Raw genomic sequence first — 27,810 nt, 5'->3', positions numbered from 1 at the left:
TATTACTCTCTCATACACTAATTTCTTCCTTTAAATACTAAACACTTTAACAAATTTCAATCACATCCTATAACTGATGTTTGCTTCGGAGTATCACTATTTTTTTTTAAAATGATTGAACATATGATAAATTAAACACGATTTAAGTTTTTCTTATTAATTATTTTGTTCTAATATCTATAAATGCTTTAAGTGTAAAGCATATATTAGGGATATATTTGATGAGACTAACTTATAAACTAGTTGATAGTTGTTAAGTTCCTAACTTATAAGTTTTGAGCTGAAAAATTAACTTACTGACTTAAAATATTTTGGTAAAATTAGCTGATAATTTAATTGGTGAATGGAAAGATTGATTTCTTCAATTTGTAATGTTAAAACTTTTTTATTTATTTTTAATTACATAAAAAATTAAAAGCTAACCCAATAAATAGTAAAAATAATGTAGTAATTAAGTATCTTTACAAAATAAAAAATATGAAATAATAGGTAAAAGATTAAAGATAATAAGAAAATATATTAAATATAAAGTATAAAAAAATATTAATATCTAATTATAATTTGGTTCACTCTCCTTCTTATCTTTTTTGAGGAGGGGGCGTGTTCTGCCCATTACAAATAACTCGAAGAATAATGCAACGGTTAATGCTTATTGGTGTAAGATTTGATGCAGTGTTGAACCGTGGTTTTGTGATTTGAGAAGATATTAGCAATTTAGGGAAAACAGTAGATGAATTGGCCTTGTTGGTACAAGATGACATTCTGTAAATGATTTGAAAATTTAAACTATTCTGCAATTTAGGCGGATTTGTTGGCTTTGGTCTTTGAAAGTTTTATAGACATTTCTACAATTTTGCTCAAAGATGTGTGATTTTTGTTCATTAGCTCCATCTGTAAAATAAAAATGTGTTATAAAGTTTAATTACAGAAAATGTTTTTGTGAATTTTACATGTTAAAATACATGTTACTTTTGTGTGAGATGCAGGACATAAACCATTACAGATTTGCCAGGGGATGAGTCCAGTTTATGAACTTGTACTGGATAGGATAGAAAGAAGTCTTAGTTTTTAACTTTTATAGGCAAAACCACTTAATTGATGGGAGTCATAATAAGTTTGTAATAGTAGTTATTGTCTTTGGTGTTTCTGGGTTCGATTGCCATGCCCCACGATGATGATGGCTACCCTTTTCCATGCTTATTTCTCAGACTAAGTCGTCCATGCTCATTTTCCAAGTCAACTGCCGTATTATGCAATTCATATGGCCACCAATGCTTAAAATACTTCAAGACACTCTCCTCTTCTTCAATCATAACGCTTTTCGCTCATTCATAAAGGTTGTTTGCGATTGAAGAAGCATGAGTCGGGTTCATGGATTTGTATCACTGCTTTTGTTTTCTAAGTTTCTGGCACTTCTCTTGGCGGCTGGGGACCAAGGAACGTGTCCACCTTCTTTTCATTGTGGATATCTTGGCAATCTCACTTTCCCTTTTACTATAACTGAACGCCAAGACTGTGGCTTCTTGTCCATACGAAATTGTGATGATCCTGATCCACATAAGATCCAATTTCTCCAATTACCACCAAATGGAAAGTTGTTTCAAGTTATAACCATAGCTCAGCTTCAGAGTAGCCCTACTACTCATTTCTCAACTTTGCAATTTAGAGACAAACATTTCTATGACCTTCTGCAGAACAAAAGTTGTGAAGCTTTCAGAAACAGTTATACTCTTCCTCATATTTCTGACTTTGCTGCTTTAACATTGCTATACAAAGCAACTCTATTCTTGTGCAACCAGACCCTCAATGTCAACCCTCCCACAAATATAAATATGAGCAAGTATAGTTGCAGTGACTACGATCTCTACTACAATCTCTTCATGACACATGACGATAAGTCTTCTTTCAAAGCATGTAAAGAGGTCAAGCTTCCAATTAAAGACGTGCCTGACGCCACTGACCCATTTAGTTTCATAACTGGGGATGTCACTATTCAAGTAGGATTAACAGATCAATGTTCAGATTGCTACTATCGCCAAGGAGGGCAGTGTCAACTTGACAGCAGAGAAATTTTTTATTGTTCCAACAGTTACGGTACGATTCTTCTGCAATTTTAAATCATCAAAAGATAACTGCGTTACCAAAATGTTTGACATGAATTAAAGAGTTTATGTAAAACTATTTGTTTTAATTTCTTCTTCTTTTTTTCCCCGTGCAGAGAAAACCAGAAAGAATATGTTGAAGGTGGCAACAGGTAGAACAATTTAAACACACCCAATTCAGTTTTATTATTTTGTTATACGATCGATCATGGTCCAGAATTAATTATTCTCTAAATCATTTTTTTATGAACATACAAGCCCACCATTCAGGCTCTGTTCGAGTCTAAATACTAGGAATGTTTATTGCTAAAAGGCAAAATCTAGCCAGTGAACATGTTTGGTGTCTTTCATTCATACATACAGAACATTACTTTCTTATATACACTAAATATTTTCCTTTTATATTAAATAAATTTTCCAGCTTCGAGCGTGGTGGCTGCTGTACTTGTAGTGCTGGTGGTCTTGGTTTGGTGCTTCAGGACAAAGATCTTTTATCCTTTGTTTTGGAGGGAAAATCCAACTGATGGCATCATTGAGGACATTTTGAAGAAACAAGGACCCCTTCCCACAGCCAGGTTCAGCTATTTAGAGGTTAAGAAAATGACAAACTCCTTCAGAAACAAATTAGGCCAAGGGGGATTCGGTAGCGTTTACAAAGGAAAATTACATGATGGAAGTGTTGTTGCAGTGAAAATCTTAAGTATATCTAAAGGCAATGGAGAAGAATTCATCAATGAAGTTGTGAGTATAAGTAGAACTTCACATGTTAATATCATTAGACTTCTAGGATTTTGTTTTGACAATGCTCACCGGGCTCTAATATACGAGTTTATGCCTAATGGATCTCTTGATAAGTTTATTTTTGAAGAGAAATATGCATTAAAGGATGTTCACAAACTTGATTGGAAAATATTGAATGATATTGCAATTGGCATTGCTCATGGATTAGAGTACTTATACCGTGGTTGCAACTTTAGAATTTTACATTTTGACATAAAACCTCACAACATATTACTTGATGAGGATTTCTGTCCAAAAATTGCAGATTTTGGACTTGCAAAAATATGTCCTAGAAAAGAAAGTATGGTATCCTTATTTGGTGCGAGAGGAACTGCAGGCTATATTGCTCCCGAAGTTTTTTCGAGAAACTTTGGTGTTGTGTCACACAAATCAGATGTTTATAGTTATGGAATGATGGTCTTAGAAATGGTTGGAAGAAGAAAGAATATTAAGACAAAAGTAGACCGGTCGAGTGAAATATATTTTCCTCATTGGATTTACAGTCGTCTTGAATCAAATTTAGAGCTTGGTTTAGAAAATGTAAGAAATGAAAGTGAGAACCAAATGGTGAGAAAGATGACAACAGTGTGGGATTGTGGTGCATACAAACTCAACCTTCAACTCGACCAACCATAATTAAAGTGGTGGAAATGTTAGAAAGTAAATATTTATTGCAAATTCCACCTAAACCACTTTTGTCTTCTCCTTCAACATCTCCTGCCAATTTCTCATATCATGAAAGTTTTAGTTTATAAGGATAATAAGATGTAGTCTCTGTTAAAGTACGTTGCCCTTATTACTTGTTTTTACTTTTAGTTTGATGCCATAAGTTTATGAGGAAGAGTATTGTTACTTCATAGTTTTTACTTATATTTTTGGCTAAATATATGTTTTTGATGGCTGCTTAAAGTTGTTGAATTTTAGGTTTTCTCTTTGCTTCCACCCACCCCACATTTTTCATTAAAAAGGTACATTCTTTGTTGTTCCTTTTTTAAGTTATTTGAATTTATTATAGAATGAGTACTGATACATGACAATTTTTATATATTATTTTTTTAACATTTTTTTTAATATAAGTACATTACAATTTTTAATATTAATATTTTAATATTTTAATATTATTTGATTTTAAATTTACTCTTTATTATATATATTTATTTTTAAACTTATTATGTATACAACTTTAAGGGTATTTCATGGTTGGTAAGAAAGGGTTAAGAGTCAAAGAATGTTGTAGAAATGTAATAATATAAAGTGAAATTTCATAGATAAGAAAGTTCATCTATGAAAAAACAAAAGAAGGATAAAAAAAACTTTAAATAAATTAAAAAAATATCATTAGTTTTATTTTAATAAGAATAAGAACAAGAAGAAGTATGAATTAGATTTGAGAGATGATTAATCATGAAGTGATTAATTTATAAAATAGAAATAATATTAAAAAATTATGTAAAAATTGAAATTGAATATATTTAAATAATTGATACAAAATGATGTAAAAAAAATTCCACTTACAATTAAAAAAAAACAAATTAAAAATTACAATCGCATATTAATTAACATTTTAAGAAAATCAACTAGTGTTCCGTCAACAAATTGATATAACATCATCAATATTTATACATAAGTATATATTAAACAAGTAAAATATGGAAGTCACATTATAATTATAATCGATTATATGTTGGTTATGTTTGAGCATTATGGGTTTGTTCTATTTTGTTCAATCCAATGTTTAAAAGAAATATTTAGGTACACTTTTCTTCTTGTAGAATCCTTTTAATTAAGTATTTTAAATTAATAAAATATTTGTAATAAATTAATTTAATTGTAAAAATTTATATCTCAAATAATTTTTGTTGGCTTAAATTAATTTTTTATTCTTATTTTGTAATTTTGTTGGCTTAAATTCATTATTATTCTTATTATGTAATTTTGTTTTGCTAATTAATTTGTAAAGTCTTATTTACAAGTAAAACTAAATATTTTTATTTTATACCAACATTTTTACTATATTGATAAATTTTTAAAGTATTCAAATAAGGCATATTTGTCTGCAAAAATACACATTTATTATCCACCACTTCAAAACACTAAACAAATTTATACACTACAAGAAAATCATGAAATAGAAATCAATTTTTAAAACAAAAAATAATTAGTTGTGATAGTGATTAAATTAGAGAATATTTTAAAAACTAAAAAAAATGATTTCTAAATTAGTTTTTATTATTGTTAAATAGTTTCTAAATTGGTAGTTAAAACCTTGGTACTAATTACATATCAAGTTAGAAATTATTTAACAATAATAGAAAGTAATTTAGAAACCAATTTTGTTTCTAATTTAGTCATTGTAGCAACTAATTATTTTTTGTCTCTAATCTAGTCACTATATCAACTAATTATTTTTTGTTTTTAAAATTAGTTTTTATTTCATGATTTTCTTGTAGTGATATTAAAAATATGTTATATAGGATATATATATATATATATATACCTAACCTTAAAATTGTCTATTTTATTTATGTGCACTTTTTCTTTCATTATTCAACCATTATATTCACATAGCTGGTGGAAATATTTATTAATAGGTTGGTTTGGGTAACGGGAAGAAGGTGTCCTTAAAGTATAATTCGTATTAATTAGATCTATAAATATTAAAGACAATAAATATTAAATATTTTCAAACAAAACATATTCTTTACATAAAAATAAAAATTCTAACTCATCCCCGAAAATCACATATCTTAAGGTGCCATCAAACGTATAACTACTTTAGGGTTTAGGGTTTTCTTTTACTTTTATAAAATACCTAATCAAGCTTATGTTCCCAGTTTTATCACTCATAAGAAAGCTAAATATATCCATACAATACTCTAAAAATAATCTAAATACAAAATCATGTTAACAAATATTCATTTTTATCATATAAACATACTATGTAAAGCTCTAAACCACATACATACAACATTTTCCACAAAACCTAAACTAACAAAGAGACTTGCTAAAAAAAAACATTTAATCTCGCAAAATTACTCTACTTTCTACCAAAATTTCTAAAATAAACTCATATAGAAAAACGGACAACTATTTCTTAAATTTAGTAAGAAAAGAGAAGAAAATATTTTAGAGAGATAATAATTTTTGTAAAATAAATTTTCAAAAAAATTATCTTATATGATAATTATTTTTAATCAAAATTGAACATATTTAATTAATTTATAACAAATTATTCAATAAATAAATTCTCTCTCATAATAATAATAATAATAATAATTTTTTAGAAATAATTATAACTCCATAAACATTTCCCCATTGTACAATAATTAATTTAATAAAAATATTCGAATCAGGAAAAAATTATGATTAGTTCCACTGATTTTAAAGACAATTTTAGAAAATATAATTATTAACAAATTTAGAAATAATAACTAAATTAATTAGTTTTTTAATATTTATGAATTACTTAAAGAGTGTAGTCTTATACAAGAAAACAAAATTAGTTATTAATAAAGAATTTGATTAGAAATTAATTGTTACAAAGGTGTTTTGAAATGGAGATTAAATGTATTCCTGCATTACCTTCCTGAGATTTTAAAATTAATTAATTACAATACTGTTAGAATAATCTTATCAAGATATGAAGTATTGGTCAACTACTATTTTATGTGATGATTTTCTCCTATCCTTGATGTATTTATTGACATAATCATGTATATAATTAAGAATATATATTTTCTCTTAATTTAGATTATTTTTTTAACTTACGATTATTAAATTTTAATTTAATTCTTTTACAGTGCGATTTTAAATTAAATATTATTTATTAACATTAATGAGATTAATTCAAATATGCCTATAAATAACATGGTGTTCCATGTTACTTTTTGAGATAATCAATTGAAGAATTGAAGTTATCATTTGTGTTATAAAAAATGGTGAAGATTTTCATTGTAGCACTCTTACTTGTCTTTGTGTCTCAAGGTAGATTTTTTTTTCTCAATGAAAGAGATAAAATTATTATTTATAAAATATTATTGACAAGTTGTGTTTGTGTTTGATGATTTTAGCTTATGGACAATGCTCGTTGAAAGATATCCATGTCACGCAATCTAAAACAGGACGAACAGTAGGTGGAAAGCCAGAATGGAGCGTGACTATCACAAATTGGTGTGCATGTGTTCAACAGAATGTTAAATTGAATTGCAAAGGCTTTCAAACCGTTGAAGGAATCGAGCCTTCACTTTTGAAAGTTTCGGGTGATGTTTGTCTTGTTACTTCAGGTAAACCTGTCTGGAAAGGTGCTATCGAATTCAACTATGCTTGGGACACTCAATTCCCACTAAATCCCATTTCCGCAGAAGTTGCTTGTTAAATGTAATTTAAATCATTTTCTCTAATAATTCCAACTAATTACTCCTATTTTGTTCATCATCATTACGTACTATTTTATAATAAACCAGAAATTTTATTTTGTTGATTTTTTTTATAATTTATCACTTGTTATTTACTTGTTATCACAATAATAATATATCCTCTTTAATATTAATAAATTTTAATTGTCATTAGATAATTATTTCTACCAAATTTTTATTTATAAGATAAGTAAATATTCATTTGTATCATATATATTTTTACAATCTTATACACACATATTTTCTTATTATTCGAAGAAACAGATGTCTTATTTATCTATAATTTCTTTATTTATTTATTCTACTAGTTTCTTTACCTAGTTAGTAAAAACATATTGATTAAGAACTTGACATAGATTATAGGAAACATATAAAACCTTAACTTAATTAATTGACAATTGTAATTTTTTTAACATATTGGTAATACTACTATTATTATTTACCATAAAAATCATCTTTTTTTTAAACCACTATACCGTTGGTGTACAATAAAAATATCTTATTTGTATAATATTTTTTTTTCTTCTTAATAAATTTTTTTTAAATAGACATGATCGATAATGATCTATTTAAAGAACTTTTGTTAAGTTATGAGAGTTAATTACAAAGGAAAAGGAAATTAAGAGTAAAATGATAAAACTAATTAATTTCTTTTTAAATCAGCTCGATAGAGGAGAGATGTCAACCTCTCTTTCTTTAACTTACATTTTGGAGAGCTTGGATATATACAAAGGCAAAAATTAAATTCACACTAATGTAAACAATTAATATTGAATGTAAAAAAAAAAGTAATGGAAATCTGATCTTGATTTTAATGAATTATTATATTTTGATTTTGTACCATAAATAAGTTTTGAAAAAATGATATAGAATACTTTAAAGAGTATTTTGAAGACTACGTATGAAACAAATAAATTTGGAGAAAAAAAAACAGTAATTTATCAAAAAACTGATAACGTATTTAAATTTTTTTAAATAAAATTTACCTTTTTCTATCCTACTTAATTAGTAAGAATTGGTTAATAATCATTAGACACCTGATATAAATCACTTTGGAATGGTAACACTTATGTTTTTAAATAGAAAGATATATTTTCTCACTATTATTAGATGTAATCAATTATTCAATGCATGATTGATAAGGTATAGAAAATATAGTAATGGAAAGTGTTGGGTTATGGGTTTGGGCCGACCCTTGGTGATTAAAGAATGATGTTGATCTAATAATCGTGGTTGTAGTTCAACCTGATGATCAAGTACAACTTTAAGCCAACAATAACCTTATTTGCATGCGCATAAGACTGGGGGCATGTTAGGTTATGGGCCTTGGGCCGACCCTTGATCAATTAGTTAGGAGGCCGACGTAAATGAATAATGTAAAGAAAATAGCATAGGATGGGAATTTGGTTTAATTAGCATTAATCAGACATGACAATAAATAGAGAATCATAATGACAAACACATGGTTAAGACTGACTTCATATATATTAAGTAAAGCCTCACAGATAAACGAATCACAAATTAGGTTAAGAGCACACTTGTTGTTGACTACCTTGAATGTTCTGGGTTTAGATTGTTTAGAAGAGAGAGGAAAAGTGAGAAAATTTGAAAAAAAAATTGATGTGATTGAATAGGACATGGACAAGTATATGAGAGGGAGATGATGAAAATGAGATACACCCTTTTGAACGGCTGGGGAACCATTAACACCAAACATTGGGACCATTCATAAAAAGACATAACCTACAGAGAAGATTCAACAAGAGAACAACAAAACAATTTGTAAGTATAAGCTGAAGGAGAACCTTTTCTTTTGTGTCGCTGGTTCACTATGTCCCACAAATGCTGTTCCATTACTCTATTTTTTCCACACTTAAATCAAAGGAATATTAGACTAAGTCTTTCATAGTCATTCTCCAACTCAACTGCACTAACTAAAAGTAAAATTTTATTAGTTTCTACATGGGATAACGGATGTATATTTTAATCTTGTCTTGATTTTATTAGTTATATTTATAATTAAGTAGTTTTTGGATCTGTAATTATTTTCTTAAGATTAAGGTTGATATCTCTAATTTCTAAATTATTTAGTTAATTATTATCTTGTTTACTCCTATTACTGGTATTGTATTATAGTTTATTATATTATATTATGTTAAAATTTGTTGAAAATGATGCATTTATTTGAGTGACTGTGATAAAATCTTTTTACATCTATGTTTCAACTTGTTGATATTCATATTGTATTATTTAAAATATTTATTAATTTATCTAATAGTATTCATATACAGTATTTTTTTCTAACTAATCTTAAATGTTAAAACTTATTGGAGATGGGTTGAAATTCTAATTATGAGTATAAAAGTATCGTAAAAGGAAGAAATAGATTTGTTAGAAAATGTTACATACAAAGATGGAGATACTGAACTTCCTAGAAAATCATTTATATAGTAATGTTAAATATATACCAATTACATAAAGATGAATCCTGTTGATAAAAACTATGGAATCATATTCTATTTAATATATTAATTAAATGTACCCTGAATTGGTCCAAGATCTTTGTTAGATTGATTATGTGGAATTCTTTGAGGGCTCACTTACTTTCCTAGCACCACAGTCCCTATCACTATTGTTTCACCCATTTATCTTGTTTTTCTTACTTAATAAGAACAAAAAATAATATTTATAAGAATTAAAATCGCAATTTATGTAAAACTATTTTCTGCCGTCATTTTCGAAGTCAACTGCGTCTCAATTACTTCAAAATGATGATATCTTGTGGACACTTTGAAGAACAATATTATGCAACACAACTTACTGCGACCATGTTCTTAATTCTAAACTCTTGAACCGTCTCCACCTATACTTAGTAAAGGGTTTTTTTTTCATGATTGATCCATTGAATGCGTTGATTGTTTTTAAAAAAATTCTACCATATTCACTTTGCAGATTGAAATAATGGTCCGGGTTCTTGTTTTGAAATCACTAATAGTATATTTCTCACACCTTCTGCTGATTGTTTCAGCTGATCAGACCGAAAAGTGTCCACCATCTTTTGACTGTGGAATTCTTGGCCAGATTCAGTTTCCTTTCACAACCACTGAGCAACCACGCTGCGGCTCATTAGCTATACATGGCTGTCAACAACATGATCCTTTCGCTCCCAAAACTATCCAACTAGGCACCTCGACAACAACCTCGTACTCTGTTCTAAAGGTAGAACCTCGTACCATAATCATCGCAGATGATGAACAAGACCGTTATTTGCGAAACAGAAGTTGCAAAGCTTTCAGTAAGAACTTTACTCTTCCTCACACCTCTCCTATAGCTTCTTTCCGCAACAAATATTATATCACTATCTTCAGATGCAATTACTCCCTCAAACCCTCCCTTCCCAACTATTTTCATAATTATTCAAACTGTTCTTCTGAGTACGACATCTTCTATGGTCTTCCAAATACACTGACTTCTACGGGTTTCCAGCGGCCCAGCTCTTTAGCACCATGTTCAGCCATTCAGCTTCCTATTGAAGGAAGTCCTTCCGACGACCCCTTTCAATTTCTAACTAGTAATATCGTTCTTGAAGTACAGTTATCTCATGAATGTGAAAGGTGTCTTGATGGAAAAGGACAATGTTTACTTGACACTAAAGGAGAATTCCATTGCACCCCAGGTATTCAGAAATACACAACATTTTTCGCACCTACATATACAGTATACTCTATCCGATCTATAAAATTTGCAGATAGTTAGCGAAAGGTAGATGGTATGCTAAACTCTAAGTAAAATTTGAAAATAAACAGTTGCTCTGTATTCGTGTTCTTTTTTGACTTTTCGAAGTATAATTTAAACGATTGATTTTGTTTCAAATAATTCTAACCAAAATACTTGTTAACTGTATTCTAGCATCTGCAGGGAGTAGAAGCTGGGTTGTGAAAATGGTACTGGTACTCGCATTAGGTAATGCATATAGATTAATTTTTCTTTTTTGATGGTTTTTTTTTGTCATTATTTATTGTTTTTTAATTAAAATAAATAACTTTTGACAACATAGTTTAGTGTTTTCGTTTACTAACACACCATTTATTAAGTAAATGTGCCCACTCTTTATAACTTTACAAAAATAATTTTTGGGGTTTGTTTTTTGTTCTAATGGTAGAGTAGTCTCCTCTGTCTTCATATAAAATACTATCTACTGAGTTTAGGCTTTCTTTGTATCTTAAATGGATTAGCTTGCATTGCAATCATTAATTAGTTATTGCTTACTTTAAATTCTTCGATTTCTTTCTAATTCCTTTTAAACAATCTTTCTGATACGAAGAACCTCTCCAGCTGTTACAGTTGCTTTATTGGTAGCGATGGTGAAGATCTACTATACGAGACGGCAGAAGCAAAATCCAGCCAATCAACGGATTGAGGTCTTTCTGAAAAAACACGGAGCCCTTCAGATTAAGAGGTATGGTTATTCTGAGATAAAGAAACTGACCAACTGTTTCCGAAACAAACTAGGCCAAGGAGGATTCGGTAGTGTATACAAGGGAAAGTTGCAGGATGGGCCTTATGTTGCAGTGAAGATCCTAAGCGAATTGAAAGATGACGGAGAGGAATTCATCAATGAAGTTGCTAGCATTAGCAGAACTTCTCATATTAACATTGTTACGCTTTTGGGGTTCTGTTGCGATGGTTCTAAACGAGCTTTGGTTTATGAGTTTATGTCCAATGGATCACTTGAAAAATTTATCTATCAAGAGAATGCTCTAATGACACATCATCAATTGGACTGTCAAATGTTGTATCATATTGTAATTGGTGTTGCTAGAGGACTACAATACTTACATAAAGGTTGCAATACTAGAATTCTACACTTTGACATTAAACCTCATAACATTCTGTTGGATGAGAATTTCAATCCCAAGATTTCAGATTTTGGTCTAGCAAAAATTTGCTCCAGAAAAGAAAGCATTGTTTCAATATTTGGTGCTAGAGGAACAGCAGGCTACATTGCTCCAGAAGTTTTTTCTAGAAATTTTGGTGTAGTATCACATAAATCAGATGTTTACAGCTATGGAATGATGATATTAGAACTGATTGGAGGAAGAAAGAACACTATAACTGGGCTAGACCCCTCCAGTGAAATTTACTTTCCCGATTGGATATACAATCGTCTTGAATCAAATCAGGAATTTGGTTTACAAAACATAAGAAATATAAGTGATGAAAAAATGATAAGAAAGATGGCAATTGTGGGCTTATGGTGCATACAAACTCATCCTTCAACCCGACCTGCCATAAGCAGAGTGTTGGAAATGCTAGAAAGCAAAGTTGAGTTATTGCAAATTCCACCTAAACCTTTATTGTCTTCTCCTCCAACCTCTCCGGTTTATTTATCAAGTGAGACATTGTAATTTGTAACTTGTGAACTAGGATACTACTACATAAGATGAACTAAATGTTACAGTATTTATAATTTTTAATGACACTACTCTGCTTCTTTCTGTTTTACTTTCTAAAATAGACTGCGATGATAACAGTGATTTATGATTTATCTATTTGATGTAGTGAATTCTGAACTGGTTTGATCTTAGGTTGAATTTAATAGTAATATTGTTGAATGCTGACTCAGTCAGAAACGGCTGCATTCAATAATTGTGATGATAACAGTGATGACTGTTTCCGCTCATGTTTTTCAAGACTTTTCATTACAATAAGAGTTGGGTTAGATTAGATCCCAAAATTAAGAGAGTACTGTAGCACTCTAGAGAACCAAATAACCCAAAGATGGCTGCACTTCATGTGTCAGGAGTGGTTTTGTTCGGATGGCTTTTACAAGTGGTATTGGGTGGTGGTAACTGTCCCTCCTTGATTAACTGCGGCGATCTCGGTAACATAAGTTTTCCTTTCACCGACACACGTCACCGAGACTGCGGCATATTGGTGATACACGGCTGTGATGACCACGAACCAGGGGCCCAAAAAACCATAAAAAACAACAACAAATGGTTTGATATTCTGAAGCTGGAGCAGTTGACGATTACCATCAAAGACGATGAACTCCGCGACTTTTTGCTGCAGCGAAGTTGTGACACCTTCAACCACAACTACACTTTCACTGTCAGCTCGCCTTTGGCTAAGATTTCTCGTTTAAATCATTACGTAGACGTACTCAGATGTAACCGCGCCCTCGGTGCTCCGCCAAACAATTCAGTTTCTAACTCTGCAATTTGCAAAAATGAAACACTGTATTCAATGGTTGACACCGATTCTTCTTCCAGCTACAGTCATCTCAAAGGATGTTCAGTGGTTGAGCTTCCAACGAGCTCCGACATGGTGTTTGCGGATCTTGATCCCGATGACCCTTTCAAGCTCGTAACTTACGAAATCAGCATTGGAATAGAATTGTCTCAGAACTGTTTTAGGTGTCTGTATGCTAATGGCGGCCAATGTCGAGTTGACAACACCGGAATGTTCTACTGTGACCAAGGTTCGTTCCCTCTTCTACACGATACAAAAATTTATTAAACATCTTTTCATCCTTTAAAGTTTTTGTTTCTGTACTTGGAAAAAATCGTCTTATAATAATCATGGTAATAATAAATTAATTATAATTTTTTAAAGAATTAATACAATAATATTAAAATATTTTGGATTAAATATATTTTTTGGTATTATAAAACAAAATTAATTAATTTTGTCTCTCTTTCAAACTTTGAACCATAAACGTATTTGTATTATGAATTGATATTGAAATGAATTATTCTGAAATGATTGTTAATATTTATTTAAAAAATTTATTATTGTTTTGATTGTATATTTATGTCAACTATATAGGTTGATGAAGTAAAACTCAAAATTAAAATTTACCTATAAAATAATCTATTTCAATATTTTTTATAAGAATGATTCAAAATTTGAAATAAAAAATATATATAGTTCGAATATTTTAGAATAAGATGTTTTTAAATTGTAATTTTTTATTTGATTATGTGGCTCTGCATATTTTTGTAATTTTTTATTATTTCCAATTTTCAGGAAATAAATCAACAAAAATTCGTCTTATAGTGACAACAGGTATGGAATAAATCTCTTCTACCCTTAACTAATAATATATATACTTTCGTTATATAAAATCATTTGTCAAGTGATCAATAGTTACACTATTGTAAATAGGAATACTTTCTAATTATGATATGATGCAAAAATATATAAAAAAAAACTTAAATAACACTTTTCTTTCTTTTTGATTTAGCATTTCTGTTCATTTTATTACAAAAACTATTTCTTTTTTATTTTTAGTCTCTAGAAAATAGATTCTGTTTAAAGTAATAAAAGTATTGAACAAAATATTTAGAAAAAAAGATCATGTTACATCTTTGTTTGTCGTTTTCCACAGTCTACAGAAAAAAATTATTTATTCTTTAAAGAATTTATGGTGCATAACTTTGTTTCTTAATTGTGATAGATTATAAACTGTGCAGTTGCATGTGTGGGTGGAACACTAGGAGTTCTGATATTTCTGGGGTGGTTCATTAGAAGACGGTTTTACAAGAAAAACCCCACCTACGAAATCATTGAGATGTTTCTGAACACCCACGGTCATCTTGCAGCCAAAAGATACAGTTATTCAGAGATAAAGAAGGCCACAAACTCCTTCAGAAACAAATTGGGTGAAGGAGGGTACGGTAGCGTGTACAAGGGCAAGTTAAACGATGGAAGCCTTGTGGCAGTGAAAGTATTAAGCGAGTCCAAAGGTAACGGTGAGGAGTTCATCAATGAAGTTGCTAGCATCAGTCTTACTTCTCATGTTAACATTGTTAGTTTACTAGGATTCTGTCAGGAAGGTTCTAAAAGAGCTTTAATATACAAGTACATGCCTAATGGATCCCTTGAGAAGTTCATATATGAAGACAAGGATCCACGCAAGCTTAATCTTCAATTAAGCTGCAAAACCATCTACAGCACTGCAATTGGCATTGCTCGAGGATTAGAGTATTTACACAGAGGATGCAATACCAAAATCTTGCATTTTGATATAAAGCCTCACAATATACTGATTGATGAGGATTTCTGCCCCAAAATTTCAGACTTTGGACTGGCTAAAATATGTCAGAAAAAGGAAAGTATTGTGTCCTTATTGGGAACTAGGGGAACTGCAGGATACATTGCTCCCGAGGTGTTCTCTAGAAATTTTGGAGAAGTCTCTCATAAATCTGATGTATATAGCTATGGAATGGTGGTTTTGGAAATGGTGGGGGGAAAGATGAATAATAATGTTGATGTTGAAGGTTCAAGCGAAATATATTTTCCAAACTGGGTTTACAAGCGTCTTGAGCTGAATGAGGAGCCTAGACTGCGAAGCATAAAAAGTGAAAGTGATAGAGAAATGATACGAAAGTTGATTATTGTGAGCTTATGGTGCATTCAGACAGACCCATCAAATAGGCCAGCAATGACTAGAGTGGTAGATATGATGGAAGGAAGCTTGGAGGTCTTGCAAATACCACCAAAACCTTATCTATCTTCACCTCCCAGATCACCTCCTAGCTCCTCAGATCACACCACCTACACCTCTCACACTACTTATCCTTCTGAATACTGATTCTTTTCTACACCATATGTCTCCTGTGTAACAGGAATTCACAAAACAAGGACTGCATATTACAGACAAGGCTGCATTATTGCTAACAAGCTGTTAATGGACAAGCAAGTTTCTCTGGTTTTGCAGGTAGCAGGATAAAAGAGCACACTAAGTGGAAAACAGAGACATGGTACAAAATCTGATTAATTTGTTAAAGCCATAACAATAGGATTGGATTAAGCCCCTGATTGAGCTTAACTGTGTTAGTTTATAATAAGGCCTAGATAGTTACTAATTCATTAAGTACCTATTTTGGTATGGAGATGAAAAAGTATAGGTCTTATGTTTTCAAGAAAACTTGAAGTACCATTTGTATTTTATATTAATTTAATTCTTTTACTGATAAAAAAACATATTTTTATTTATTATAAGGTTGATACATTAAAACTTTGTTTATGTGTTGTTTTTAATGGTACCATGTATTTAATAGCATACATTGTTATCAAAATAAAATTTTAAATTTAATTGCCGAACAATTTCAGTAAGTTTTGTTGCTTTTTCTTAGGGGTATATTGATTGCAATTTATTCTTTTAGCTGTATACGAATAGACTATGAGTAAATGTTACCACTTATGCCTTTTGATTTTAGGGTTTTTATTTATGCACTCTAATTTTACGGGTCAATCCGACCCATTCCATATTTGGTGTCAGAAGTTGGTTATATTATAGTACTGATTACAGAGAGAGAGAGAGAGAGGTAGCTTCTCCCGGATCAGCTCAGTTCTAAAAGATTCTTTTAGCACTTAAGAGTAAAAAGAAATTGATAATTGAGGGTTAGTTCAAAAGATTAAATAAACAAGTGTTTCCCAGCTGAGTCCAAGATCTATCTCTGTATTCGAACTTCGTTTTTGGCCCTCCACTGTTCATTTCTCGATGCAATATAAAAACTGAAGTTCCCCATGGAGGGGCAAAAAAAAATAAAGAAGATTTTGATGGAGAAAGCACGGAGAAGAAGAAAACGCTGAAGGATTGCAGAAAGAGAAGTATTTAATGCATGTTGAAATGGGGACAACACCTGCAAGTATGTCCAAAAACAAAATGAAGTCTATCAGTGTCTATAATACTATAATCAACTTCTTCTAATACCTCAGGATTCAAGCTTCTAATTTACTATTTACTATTAGACACCACATTCATCTTCTGTTAATTAAATCAACAAAATATTATTTCTTATGGTTATGTGGACCAGAAAACTATTTAGAGAATTCGTCTCATTCTTTTTTATTGGTCAATCACATTATTTTTTGAATTTTCTTTGTTGAACCAGGTTAAGGAGTTAGACCGTACTTAGAACTGCATTACCTATCTCTTAATCACGAGGTTGAGCATAACTGAATCTGAGTTATCGACCCGACAAATGTGAGCCTTGACTATATCGATCGGTCTATCAGTCCAATAATGAAGTCTGAGACATTACAGCTATCGTAGTACAATTACAAAATTATTTTAATTATACTTTATATCTCTTTATTTTTACACAAATTTTATTATTAAATTTAATTTTAACATGTCATATTTAATAAAAAAATATTAAATATATTTTTCTGTCTCTCTATTATAACGTAAAATTATTTTTGTCACTATTTAAATTTTAGATTTATTAAATATTTATAGTAAAAAAATTATTAAAATGATTTATTATTAATTTTTTTCTACATAAATTTAATTTTCAAAATAGACTATATTATAATATTATTATAATGTTTACATAAAAAATAAATTAACAAAAAATATTTTAACATCTGATGTAAATATTTAAAAAATTTAAACTTTAAATTGAAAAGAAAATTAATTTCACATGAAATCACAATAATAAAAACATATTTCACTCATACAAAAAATATTAATATAACCTTTATCACAATTTCACACCAACACGGAACACCTGTATACTAATACGATGTTCTATTTCACGAGCATATCAACACTTTCAATAAATACATAAATATTATACGTTAGTAGTAAAAAAAAACACACAATTAAAAATATAAGAATAAATTAAAATGTAGAAAGAAAATTTTCGAAATGAAAAAGAAACAAAAAAACTCAAAATAATAAACCTATTTTTTTCTAAATATATCTAATAAAAGGAACTTGTTTCATAATCACAGTATATTAATACGCAGTATGATATAAATCATATAATAAAATACTTTTATACTTAATACAGTAAATTCTTGGAGAAACAACACTAACATTGATTTTTCAATAACTAAAACTTATTCAAAATTAAAAAAATTATTTATTTTACTTTTTATCCACTAAACTCTTTCTTAATTTAATATTTTTAATAAATTTTATAACTTAGATATATTTTTAGTTTTATAAAATGAAAAAAAAAATATCCATCGAAAAGTTAAAATCAATTTTCAATCCTTATGAAGTAAACAATTTGTTTTATTTTGACCTCTCTTAAATGATTTTTTTAATTTTCACCATATCATAGTCTGTAATCACTGTAATGCTTATTTTAAAACACAATAAAATTTATTCAGTGATATAATTGTTTTTTTTTTTAAATATCACATACTAACATATCAGCACAGAACAGTTACTTTCACACACTAACATATCGAACATATGTTAAATAGTTAACCAATGTTATATAATAATAAAAAGTAAAAATAATAATTTCAACTTTTTAAACAATACAAAACAATAATTTGTTGTTATAAAAATGCATAAATTAAAAAATATAAAAAGTACCTTAAATTATTATTACTAGCTGCAGTAGGTGAAAACAGAATATAGAGTAAATTAATAAATTATAAAGTCATGATCAAAGGTAGAAAACAATAAAATAGTTGTACCAGTACTTACCAATAACACAAACCATTATTGGTCATGAGAATGAGAATGGTGCATTTTACAAAAGAGAAAGGACAGAGTGGTCTTTTGAGTTGAAGGTAACAGCAAAAAGTTGCATATTAGTATAGTCTTTTGAGGCAGAAGGATGTGTCAGTATAACCAAACCACCAATACCACACACTGCATTAACACAACACGCTCGTTTCAATTAATCCCAATAACTTCACCCAAATTATTACTCCCATTCCATTACCGTTAAGCCCTTTCATTTTCACATTAATTCCACATTTAACACCAACCCTTTTTACACAGCCACAACACAAACACCCTTCACTCTCCCTCTCTCAGAGCAACAACAATGGCAGCAACACTCTCTCACCTTACTCGTTTTCTGCTTTTTCATTTTCTTCTTCTCACTGTTCAAGGTTCCCATAACCCAGATTTCGACGCTCTCGTGGCCTTCAAAACCGCTTCCGACGCTTCCCAGAAGCTCACAACATGGAACACCAGCAGCACCAACCCCTGTTCCTGGAGCGGCGTGTCGTGCATTCGCGACCGAGTCTCGCGACTCGTTCTCGAAAACCTCGACCTCCAAGGCTCCATTCACCCCTTGACTTCTTTAACTCAGCTCCGAGTTCTCAGTCTCAAAGGAAACCGTTTCTCCGGTCCCGTTCCCGACCTCTCCAACCTCACCGCCCTCAAACTCCTCTTTTTGTCTCGCAACGCCTTCTCCGGCGAGTTTCCGGGCACCGCCACGTCGCTCTTCCGCCTCTACCGGCTCGATCTGTCCCACAACAACTTCTCCGGCGAGATTCCGGCGACGGTTTCCCATCTGACCCACCTCCTCACTCTCCGCCTCGACGGGAACGATTTCTCCGGCCACATTCCCGACGTCAACCTCCCCGATCTCCAAGAATTCAACGTCTCCGGAAACCGCCTCTCCGGCGAGATACCCAAAGCATTATCAAGTTTCCCCGAATCCTCATTCGGACAAAACCAGCTTCTCTGCGGTGCCCCAGTTAAAAAATGCGCATCCGACCCAACCAAACCCGGATCAGAAGGCGCTATTGCTTCGCCGTTGTTACCACATAACAACAACAACCCTACAACTACCGTATCATCTTCACCAAGTTCAATGCCGAAAACGTCAACACCAATGTCAAGTAGTAAAAGTCACGAGAAGGGTGCTTCTAGAATCGGCCCGGTGGCACTTATAGCTATTATAGTAGGTGATGTTTTGGTTCTTGCAATAGTGTCATTGCTATTGTATTGTTACTTCTGGAGAAACTACAAGTTAAAGGAGGGGAAAGGGTCGAAGCTTTTTGAGAGTGAGAAGATCGTGTATTCGTCGAGTCCGTACCCCGCTCAGGGAGGGTTTGAGAGGGGTCGCATGGTGTTCTTCGAGGGTGAGAAAAGGTTTGAACTTGAGGACCTGCTGCGAGCCTCTGCGGAAATGCTTGGAAAGGGAGGGTTTGGGACCGCGTACAAGGCAGTGCTCGATGATGGTAACGTGGTTGCGGTGAAGAGACTGAAGGACGCGCAGATTACAGGGAAGAGGGAGTTCGAGCAACACATGGAGGTGTTGGGAAGGTTAAGGCATCCAAATGTTGTTAGTTTGAGAGCTTACTATTTTGCGCGCGAGGAGAAGTTGCTGGTCTATGATTACATGCCCAATGCCACCTTGTTCTGGCTCCTTCACGGTACCTCTAACCTACCTACCTACGTCATTTCTTTTTTCCATTTGCACATTCATGGCTGTTTCTGTTTGTATGTCACAGGCCACATGAATGAAATAAAACAAAAGTTCTACATTTTTTGTTCTTTAGTTGCCCCTCAGTTCAAGAGTGGGTTATCTGCTTTGAAATTGATTCTTTGCAGCTATAGGACCATAGCCACCGCGTGTGTATGTAGTTTTGGTTTTAGTTTTTTGGGGGGTGGGGGGGTCCACTTACGAGGCTCTTCAAATTTTGATGATGAACCATGTGCATTGGATGGGGTCTCTTTATCATGATTCCTACCTTCTCCCTCCTTGCAACACTGTAGTAATTTTTTAATACATTGTTTCCAGCAATTGCTGATAAAGGAACTGTTAACAGAACAGTTGCTGTACAAATCACAATCATAAAACCCTGGGAATCGGGACAAAGTATAGTACTACCATGCAGACTGATTTTCCATTGTCTTGGGCTGCTTTTCAATGATAATAAAAAATTAAAGAATAGGAGAAGTATATTGCTTTATGTTCTTTTCTTGCTGCAACATTTGGCCTTTAGCTTTATCCTTTGGCAATTGAATGTCCAAAAAGTGCATACTAGGGTTTGCATCAGGAAATTGAAAGTTATGTATACTAGTGGCAAATGTGTAATTAAATGAAACCTGATGGTGGAATTGGCGTGGTTCCGACAGGAAACAGAGGACCCGGACGAACCCCACTGGACTGGACCACAAGGCTGAAGATAGCAGCGGGAGCCGCGAGAGGCGTGGCTTTCATTCATAACTCGTGCAAGTCCCTTAGACTCACCCACGGTAACATCAAATCCACCAACGTCTTACTCGACAAGCAGGGCAACGCCCACGTGTCTGATTTTGGGCTCTCGGTTTTCGCGGGCCCAGGCCCATTGGGTGGGAGACCCAACGGCTACCGCGCGCCGGAGGCTTCGGATGGTCGGAAACAGACACAGAAGTCCGACGTGTACTCTTTCGGTGTGCTCCTGCTGGAGATGCTGACAGGGAAGTGCCCCTCCGTGGTGGAGAGTGCAGGCAGTGCTTACGGTGGGGTGGTGGACCTACCGCGGTGGGTCCAGTCAGTGGTGAGGGAGGAATGGACGGCTGAAGTGTTTGATTTGGAGCTGATGAGGTATAAGGATATTGAGGAGGAGATGGTGGGGCTGCTTCAGATTGCAATGACGTGTACCGCTGCTGCACCTGATCAACGGCCCAGGATGAGCCACGTGGTGAAGATGATTGAGGAGTTGCGTGGGGTGGAGGTGTCGCCGTGTCATGACTCGACGGACTCTGTTTCGGAGTCACCTTCCATGTCTGAAGATGCCTGTGGAACGAGTCAGTGAAATAAGGGAAGTAGGTGCTAAGCTAACTAGGTTGTGTGGGTGGTGGTAGTATATTGTAAATCAGATTATTGAGGGTTTTGTTTTTCTAATTATTTTTAATCACGTATTATTTGTTTTGATGCTAGTCCTTTTTGCCCACTTTCCTGAATGACAAGATTGGTTTTGGTTCAAGCTTTTCCGCTAATTAAAGCTGTGTGAAATGAATGATTCGTTTGTAGGAGTTATCAACAGATTGAGATAAAGGGCAAAACTATGTTTTGGTGAGACACTAATTGTTGGGTCAGTTCAATAATGGTTGACGTGGACGGTAATGATTCAAAAGAAAAACATGTCTGGTTTGATTAGCCAAATTTAACTTATTATTGACATTTGTCATGTCTTTTTTGACCGTCTAGGAATATGGAGGTATCCAAATTATTTGTTTTGCTCTTTCTGTGTGCTTTCATCCGTACAAATCTTTTAATGGATTTGTATTTTTCAACTTTTTGTTGCCATCTTTGAAAGATCCAGTTATCATTAACAGATGTATGGAGCCAATTGGAAACTCACCGTATTTGATTAAGTCTATACCGGATAGTTAAGCACTTACAAAATGAAAAGAATGAATGAATAATTGGTCATAATGGTAACTTGGATGTTTTGTACCTATGGTAATATTAGAAATGCATTACCATGGGTGCAATCTTCGTGAGCTTTGACACCGTACTAGGTGCAAATTTCCTAGCAAATAGAAAACAGACATTGATGCTATCTCCGTTATACTTGCATTTCTGATTCCTTAAACTCTCCAAGAACTGAACAGTAATCTCCGACCTCAGAAATTTAGCTGGGTGTGGGCCACCCTTTGACCAATCAACCCAAGTGAGGCTCCTATTTGAATTCCCCTCCCAAAACTTGATGCTCACGTACGTTGGCAAGTAATGTTCATCTGCGTAACATGAACCTTTGCAGTACTCTTGAAAAACTGGGAAATATTTTCTGTCAGATACTACTTCTAGTGCAAGCTCTCTGTCCATTTCAAACCATTGGGATCCTTTTCTCCATTGGTTGATGGAGATATCAGGCAACATCTGGATACTATACCGGCCTCGGCCAACAGAACTTGGATCATCAAAAGCCATGACATTGTTTTGGGTGGAGTTTATCAAGTAAGTGTAGATGGTTGAGAAATTGAAGAGTGGTATGCATGATTCTGACAGCAGTACAAAGCGTTGGTTTTGGATATCAAGAAGTGCATTGGCCAACAAGCGACGTTCAGCTTCAATCATGTTCACATTGCCCCATTCCACTTCCTGCATTATGAAAATAGCAGATAGTGAGATTAAGAGTATTGACCAATGTTTCTTTCTAAATTGAAGCAAATTGCAGGTATTGGAACTTAAATCTTAATGAACCGGTAGTACCTTATTCATGTGTGGACAATTTTCTTGAGGACTAAGATTCGTTTTATTTTATTTTTATACGCAACACATTAAGGCTGTAATACAGGATCCACACAAATGATGAGTACTTTCTGAGAAGACAAATAAATCAATTAAAAAAGAATTGACATGGTGTACAATTTACCCTAAAAGGTAGTAAATATCATTGTCCTTTTATCAACTGGGGTCTGCTAATTTAGAAATGTTTCGCCAAACCAGTAGCAGCTAGCTTTTACCAGTTAATGGAGGAGGGACATGAGCTATCATTTTAGATGCTAATCACAATATGGGAACGTTTGTAAAGATCATCTTATTTTTAATCGGATTTGCAATATGATATCTACATTTCAGTGATCCTAAACTACAAAAGAACGCTCAACTTAGACCATGTTTTACTTTTTCTAAGATTTAAAAAATAATTTTGACATCGTCTAATAACTAGAGAGTGAAAAGGAGCTATACAGCATCCCACATTGCAGTCATGTAATTGGTGAATGCGATAATAATTGTCAGCGAACTGATAGAAGCTCACAAAGAAATAATTCTTATTTTGTGTGGCTTTTCTAAATAACTTTTTTATAATAGAAATTGGCTGATTTGCTTCACTGTAAATAATCATTGTAGCTGAGCCTTATCCTAGCAATACGAAGCAAATATATAATCACTTCTCTTCTGTTCTGGGTTCTATTTTCTTCTTCACATCTTCCTCTATTGGTTTTTTAATTTTTCCTTTGCATAAAGCAATTTGCATAGCTACAAGTATAAGAATATAACAAGACAAATCTATAATGGTAGCTATAGGTTCTCACTATATTTGTTTACCTATGATATGATATAATCAGATCAGTACCTAGGATATATTTGTCGATGACTACGTTAATGATCCCACACAAAGAACAGTCATTTCCATAATTGAAAACAAATCATAGTAAATGTAACAAGGAACTGGATCAGAAATCGACTGACCTTACTAGGAATTCTGCGACCTTCAAATACAGGACTCTCTGGGCGTGATCCATTGTACGATGGATTGGAGTGCACGTAAATTGAGTACAACCCTTCATTCCCTTGGAAGAATTTCTCCCACAAAGGTGCCAAAAACACAGGACCCCTTGTCAAGAACATGAAGGCAACCTTTGGAACACGGTCAAACGGGTAATCGGGGATCTTTGCTGTCATTGAAGCTCTCCAAAGCAATTCCTCGTCGTCCATATCATGCACAACATGAGGAGGCTGAAGGAAATCCTTCAATCCTACGTGACTACTCTCAGTTTGTTGAATTTCAGTTTGTGTTTGAGTTTGGATTTCTGTCTGAGTTTGAACTTGTGTCTGAATTTGAGTTTGATTAGATATTTCCGGTTTTGTAGTTGGTGTTGGCAGGGTAGGTGTTCGCGGAAAGGAAGAGAGTGACAGCTGCGTGAATTGTAGACTAAAGTTGCACTCTTTAAGATAGAAACTGAAGATAACCCCAATGGTTATACCAAAGCCCAGAATAAGGATATATGCAAGAAACCGAACAAAGTGAAATTGAGCATTGAAAAACTTGGAAACAGAGTTCAAGGGGTATTGATTATTTTGGCCCTTCATTCTACAGGGGACAGAAGCACCAAATTCCCAAATGAATCTGTTCTATGGGTGTATATGAGGGGTATCAGCAATAAGAAATGCTTGACTTTATGAAACTCTCAAGTGTATCAGCAACAAACTAATCTTGTAATTAAAATATCTCAAGAGGCATTAGACCAATACCAAAAAGATCAAACGAAAGTGTTTTCAATATGGTAAGGTTCACCTAGTTTGAGACTTAAAATATGATGGAAACTTAAAGAAAGAACAAAAGGGGTGGTAGAGAAAGAAGAGATAGAAAGCTATGAAAGTGGAGAGAGATGAAGAAAGGCAGAAGGAAAATTTATGAGTTTGCTCAATTTATGGCAGAAACAGACCCTTCAAAACAGGAGTTGATGGCTTCGAATTGGAGACTTTTTCTCCTATGGTTTTCGTAGTATATTCCTTTAGTTTTTATGGTCTCCTAGAAATAATAACAGCTATGAAAGAAAGCTGAAGTTGAAAAATCCAGAAACAGTTACGCTGGTTTGGGAGAGGAGCAGAAGATTAATTATATAGAAATTTGTTACAAGAAACGAATAAATATATTACATGTGGTGATTGGAAGTAGGAAACCATTAATTAATGCGTTGAAGTTAACAAGGAAAATGCAGATTCCGTTGTGTTAACTGGTGCCGTCTGTTGCTGGAACAGTGTGCGATGATGAAACGACAAAGACGTTATCTTTCTTTCAAAACGTATGTCACGACGAAGACCTGGTTATGTAGCCGCCAACCTAATATTTTTCAACACGTCCGTTTCTTCCATGTTTTGGTCTCTGAAGTTTCCACCATTCCATTTCCGTGGACTTTTCAGTAAAATAAATAAATAAAAAATTATATTCAGAATTGCACATCCTAAAAAAAAAATAGTAAATAACATTTATAAGCAAATAAAGCAGTGACAATTTTAAATTACATCTTTTATTTTTTTGACTATATTGTATGACTTAATCAGAGTAATATAACAAAATTATTAATTTTCATTAAAATTTAATTTTATCTCAACAAAATTAGTGGGAGCATTGTTACAATTGTAATTATGTTAGACGCGTGTGTATTTATGTTTTTTGAGAAAAGAAAAGTTTATCTTTGTACTTGTTCCTAATGGTATTATTAGAATAGCGTTGTTAAACGGTGTTTTTTTGGGAAGGGTGTGGAAGTTTGGTTTTTTTCAAAAAAGTTATAAGAAAAGTCAATGTGGGTGGCATTGCATATCGTTGAACATGGAAAATAGACCTTATTTTGGTTACCGGTTTTCAGTTGAAAAAAAAGGAAAATAAAACAAAGTGTGCGAAAATAAAATAAAAGATGAAGTAGATTGAAAATATCATTATTCATGTAATGAAAATGATATAAAAACGAAAATTTGTTATTTAAAAATCAATAAGACCTAATAAGTTTTGGTCAAATGGTAAGAACGAAAATTTGTTATTTAAAAATCAATAAGACCTAATAAGTTTTGGTCAAATGGTAAGATCTAATAAGACCTACGTTTTTACCCTCTTTCATTAATGTGATTTTCTTTTTGTTATCAAATAAGATTTGTGTGCTCAAATTTGGTCAAACATGTACTTAATAAACATTAAATGTAACAATAGAAGAAAACTCCGATGACAGATTCCATAATAGTCCAAGTTTTACTCTCAAATTAAAAAATTTAACTTTAATTAATTTCAATGTAACATCATATGCCAATTTGATAACATTATATTTATCTATATTATAATTTAGTTGAACATTTAGATAATGAGTAATCTTTACTGATAATCTAGTTATATATATGTAAAGTTTCTCTTCAAAAATCTTTTTTCACCTGAAAATGAATAATTAGTTTGAAGGAAATCCAAAAAATATGAGAGTTTGTTTGTGTCAACCCATCTTAAGAGGAGAAATGGATAACGTGATTTGTATAGTCTTTTTCTTTCATAAAATAGAAGTTCACATTTATATATATATATATATATATAATAAAAAAAATAATAGAATCACATATTTTTAACCATAAGAATTTAAGAATTAATTGAAATAACCACAAACACATGCCCACTGATTTATGCGAAATTATTTAGTTCAATTACGACAAGATTATGTTTAGTAAAAGTTATATGTAATCAAATACTCACATTCATCCCTTTCTTTTTCTTTTTCATTATATTCTTCTTCTTTCTCTGTCTCAAAAGTAGAAAACAAAATAAACTTGGACCTTATTTGAAATGTTGCATCAACTTAACTTCTCTTACATTGTAAATATAAACCCTTTTGGTTTTTCTTTTTATCAACATTAAAAAAGATTAAAAAAATGTTTTTTTCTTTATTTAAGAAACGAGGTTTCTTTCCTTTTGTTTTTTTTGTTGAAGAAGAGATTGGGTGTGAGGGCAAGTTGGGAGGGAGGAAGAAGTTAAGTATGGTGGAGAATGGACAAAATGCATTTGAGAAGCAGAGGAAGAAGATAAATGTTGAGATGAAGATTGAAGATTAACACTAAGTTCACCATAGAAACAATTTGAATCACTTTAAAATTTAAAAGAATAAATTATTCTTTTTTAAAGTAACACCAAACTAAATAGAAAATAAAGATTAATGTAAATTTTTTATTTTTTTTTATATTCTAGTACTTTTTTTCTCATACTTTTTTTAGATATATCCCATCAGAAAGATTTCAGAAACCACTGGCAAGGGTGGTTGAGATTGAGATTAATATATTATTGTGATGTTTTCAATGTAAGTTATTTTAGTAAGCAATATGGAAGACACGACAACAACCGTTGCCACCGAAGTTATATGTTAATCCCTTTATTCCAATCAATTATTTCTCAACTAATATCAGATCTTCCTTGTTTTTATGTCGTGCCCAAATGTTCATAGACGATGCTACAATAACTTAATTCACAAATTGTGTGTTTATAATGTGACAAATTACATTGATTAATATATTACTTGTTAACAGGAGAGAGAATGACTGGAAAGCATC

At 32.2% G+C, this 27,810-nt stretch overlaps 4 protein-coding genes and 1 long non-coding RNA gene across 6 annotated transcripts; 3 read left to right on the top strand and 2 right to left on the bottom strand.

Moving 5' to 3' along the window:
• The first annotated feature begins 1,223 nt into the window (after positions 1-1,223).
• On the top strand, positions 1,224-12,782 carry LOC137827663 (LEAF RUST 10 DISEASE-RESISTANCE LOCUS RECEPTOR-LIKE PROTEIN KINASE-like 2.1). Of its 2 annotated transcripts, XM_068633892.1 has the most exons (4): positions 1,224-2,094; positions 2,219-2,254; positions 11,207-11,260; positions 11,633-12,782. In XM_068633892.1, the coding sequence occupies exons 1-4, from the start codon at positions 1,359-1,361 to the stop codon at positions 12,703-12,705; spliced, it is 1,899 nt and encodes a 632-aa protein (XP_068489993.1). In that variant the 5' UTR covers positions 1,224-1,358; the 3' UTR covers positions 12,706-12,782. The 2 variants fall into 2 exon arrangements, with proteins under 2 accessions (XP_068489993.1, XP_068489994.1); XM_068633893.1 differs by lacking the exons at positions 1,224-2,094; positions 2,219-2,254 and adding an exon at positions 10,049-10,973.
• A 143-nt stretch (positions 12,783-12,925) lies between these two features.
• Positions 12,926-16,432, top strand: LOC137827664 (LEAF RUST 10 DISEASE-RESISTANCE LOCUS RECEPTOR-LIKE PROTEIN KINASE-like 2.1). Its single transcript, XM_068633894.1, has 3 exons — positions 12,926-13,781; positions 14,330-14,368; positions 14,776-16,432. The coding sequence occupies exons 1-3, from the start codon at positions 13,079-13,081 to the stop codon at positions 15,894-15,896; spliced, it is 1,863 nt and encodes a 620-aa protein (XP_068489995.1). The 5' UTR covers positions 12,926-13,078; the 3' UTR covers positions 15,897-16,432.
• Positions 16,433-16,695: 263 nt separating this feature from the next.
• On the bottom strand, positions 16,696-21,258 carry LOC137827932 (uncharacterized). Its single transcript, XR_011083802.1, has 2 exons — positions 21,120-21,258; positions 16,696-16,950 (listed from the first exon to the last, which is right to left on the bottom strand). It is a non-coding gene; the product is annotated as an uncharacterized lncRNA (long non-coding RNA).
• On the top strand, positions 18,675-21,982 carry LOC137827930 (probable leucine-rich repeat receptor-like protein kinase At1g68400). The gene is made up of 2 exons (XM_068634306.1): positions 18,675-20,443; positions 21,150-21,982. The coding sequence occupies exons 1-2, from the start codon at positions 19,102-19,104 to the stop codon at positions 21,809-21,811; spliced, it is 2,004 nt and encodes a 667-aa protein (XP_068490407.1). The 5' UTR covers positions 18,675-19,101; the 3' UTR covers positions 21,812-21,982.
• A 359-nt stretch (positions 21,983-22,341) lies between these two features.
• LOC137827931 (glycosyltransferase BC10-like) lies at positions 22,342-25,530 on the bottom strand. Its single transcript, XM_068634307.1, has 2 exons — positions 24,199-25,530; positions 22,342-23,103 (listed from the first exon to the last, which is right to left on the bottom strand). The coding sequence occupies exons 1-2, from the start codon at positions 24,817-24,819 to the stop codon at positions 22,468-22,470; spliced, it is 1,257 nt and encodes a 418-aa protein (XP_068490408.1). The 5' UTR covers positions 24,820-25,530; the 3' UTR covers positions 22,342-22,467.
• Between the last annotated feature and the right edge of the window lie 2,280 nt (positions 25,531-27,810).

The sequence above is a fragment of the Phaseolus vulgaris genome, chromosome 7, assembly GCF_000499845.2.
Source record: "Phaseolus vulgaris cultivar G19833 chromosome 7, P. vulgaris v2.0, whole genome shotgun sequence".
In the NCBI taxonomy this organism is placed as follows: Eukaryota; Viridiplantae; Streptophyta; class Magnoliopsida; order Fabales; family Fabaceae; genus Phaseolus; species Phaseolus vulgaris.
The sequence above is the reverse complement of the archived record's forward strand: the minus strand, read 5'-3'. Positions and strand labels throughout refer to the sequence as shown.

Excerpts from the sequence above, each read along its gene's own strand:
- LOC137827663 (XM_068633892.1), top strand. The coding sequence starts at position 1,359 with ATGAGTCGGGTTCATGGATTTGTATCACTGCTTTTGTTTTCTAAGTTT. Across the intron at positions 2,095-2,218 it reads TTATTGTTCCAACAGTTACG|AGAAAACCAGAAAGAATATG; the intron begins GTACGATTCTTC and ends TTCCCCGTGCAG. Across the intron at positions 2,255-11,206 it reads TATGTTGAAGGTGGCAACAG|CATCTGCAGGGAGTAGAAGC; the intron begins GTAGAACAATTT and ends ACTGTATTCTAG.
- LOC137827664 (XM_068633894.1), top strand. The coding sequence starts at position 13,079 with ATGGCTGCACTTCATGTGTCAGGAGTGGTTTTGTTCGGATGGCTTTTA. Across the intron at positions 13,782-14,329 it reads AATGTTCTACTGTGACCAAG|GAAATAAATCAACAAAAATT; the intron begins GTTCGTTCCCTC and ends TCCAATTTTCAG. Across the intron at positions 14,369-14,775 it reads TCGTCTTATAGTGACAACAG|TTGCATGTGTGGGTGGAACA; the intron begins GTATGGAATAAA and ends TAAACTGTGCAG.
- LOC137827930 (XM_068634306.1), top strand. The coding sequence starts at position 19,102 with ATGGCAGCAACACTCTCTCACCTTACTCGTTTTCTGCTTTTTCATTTT. Across the intron at positions 20,444-21,149 it reads CTTGTTCTGGCTCCTTCACG|GAAACAGAGGACCCGGACGA; the intron begins GTACCTCTAACC and ends TGGTTCCGACAG.
- LOC137827931 (XM_068634307.1), bottom strand. The coding sequence starts at position 24,819 with ATGAAGGGCCAAAATAATCAATACCCCTTGAACTCTGTTTCCAAGTTT. Across the intron at positions 23,104-24,198 it reads GTCGCAGAATTCCTAGTAAG|GAAGTGGAATGGGGCAATGT; the intron begins GTCAGTCGATTT and ends TTCATAATGCAG.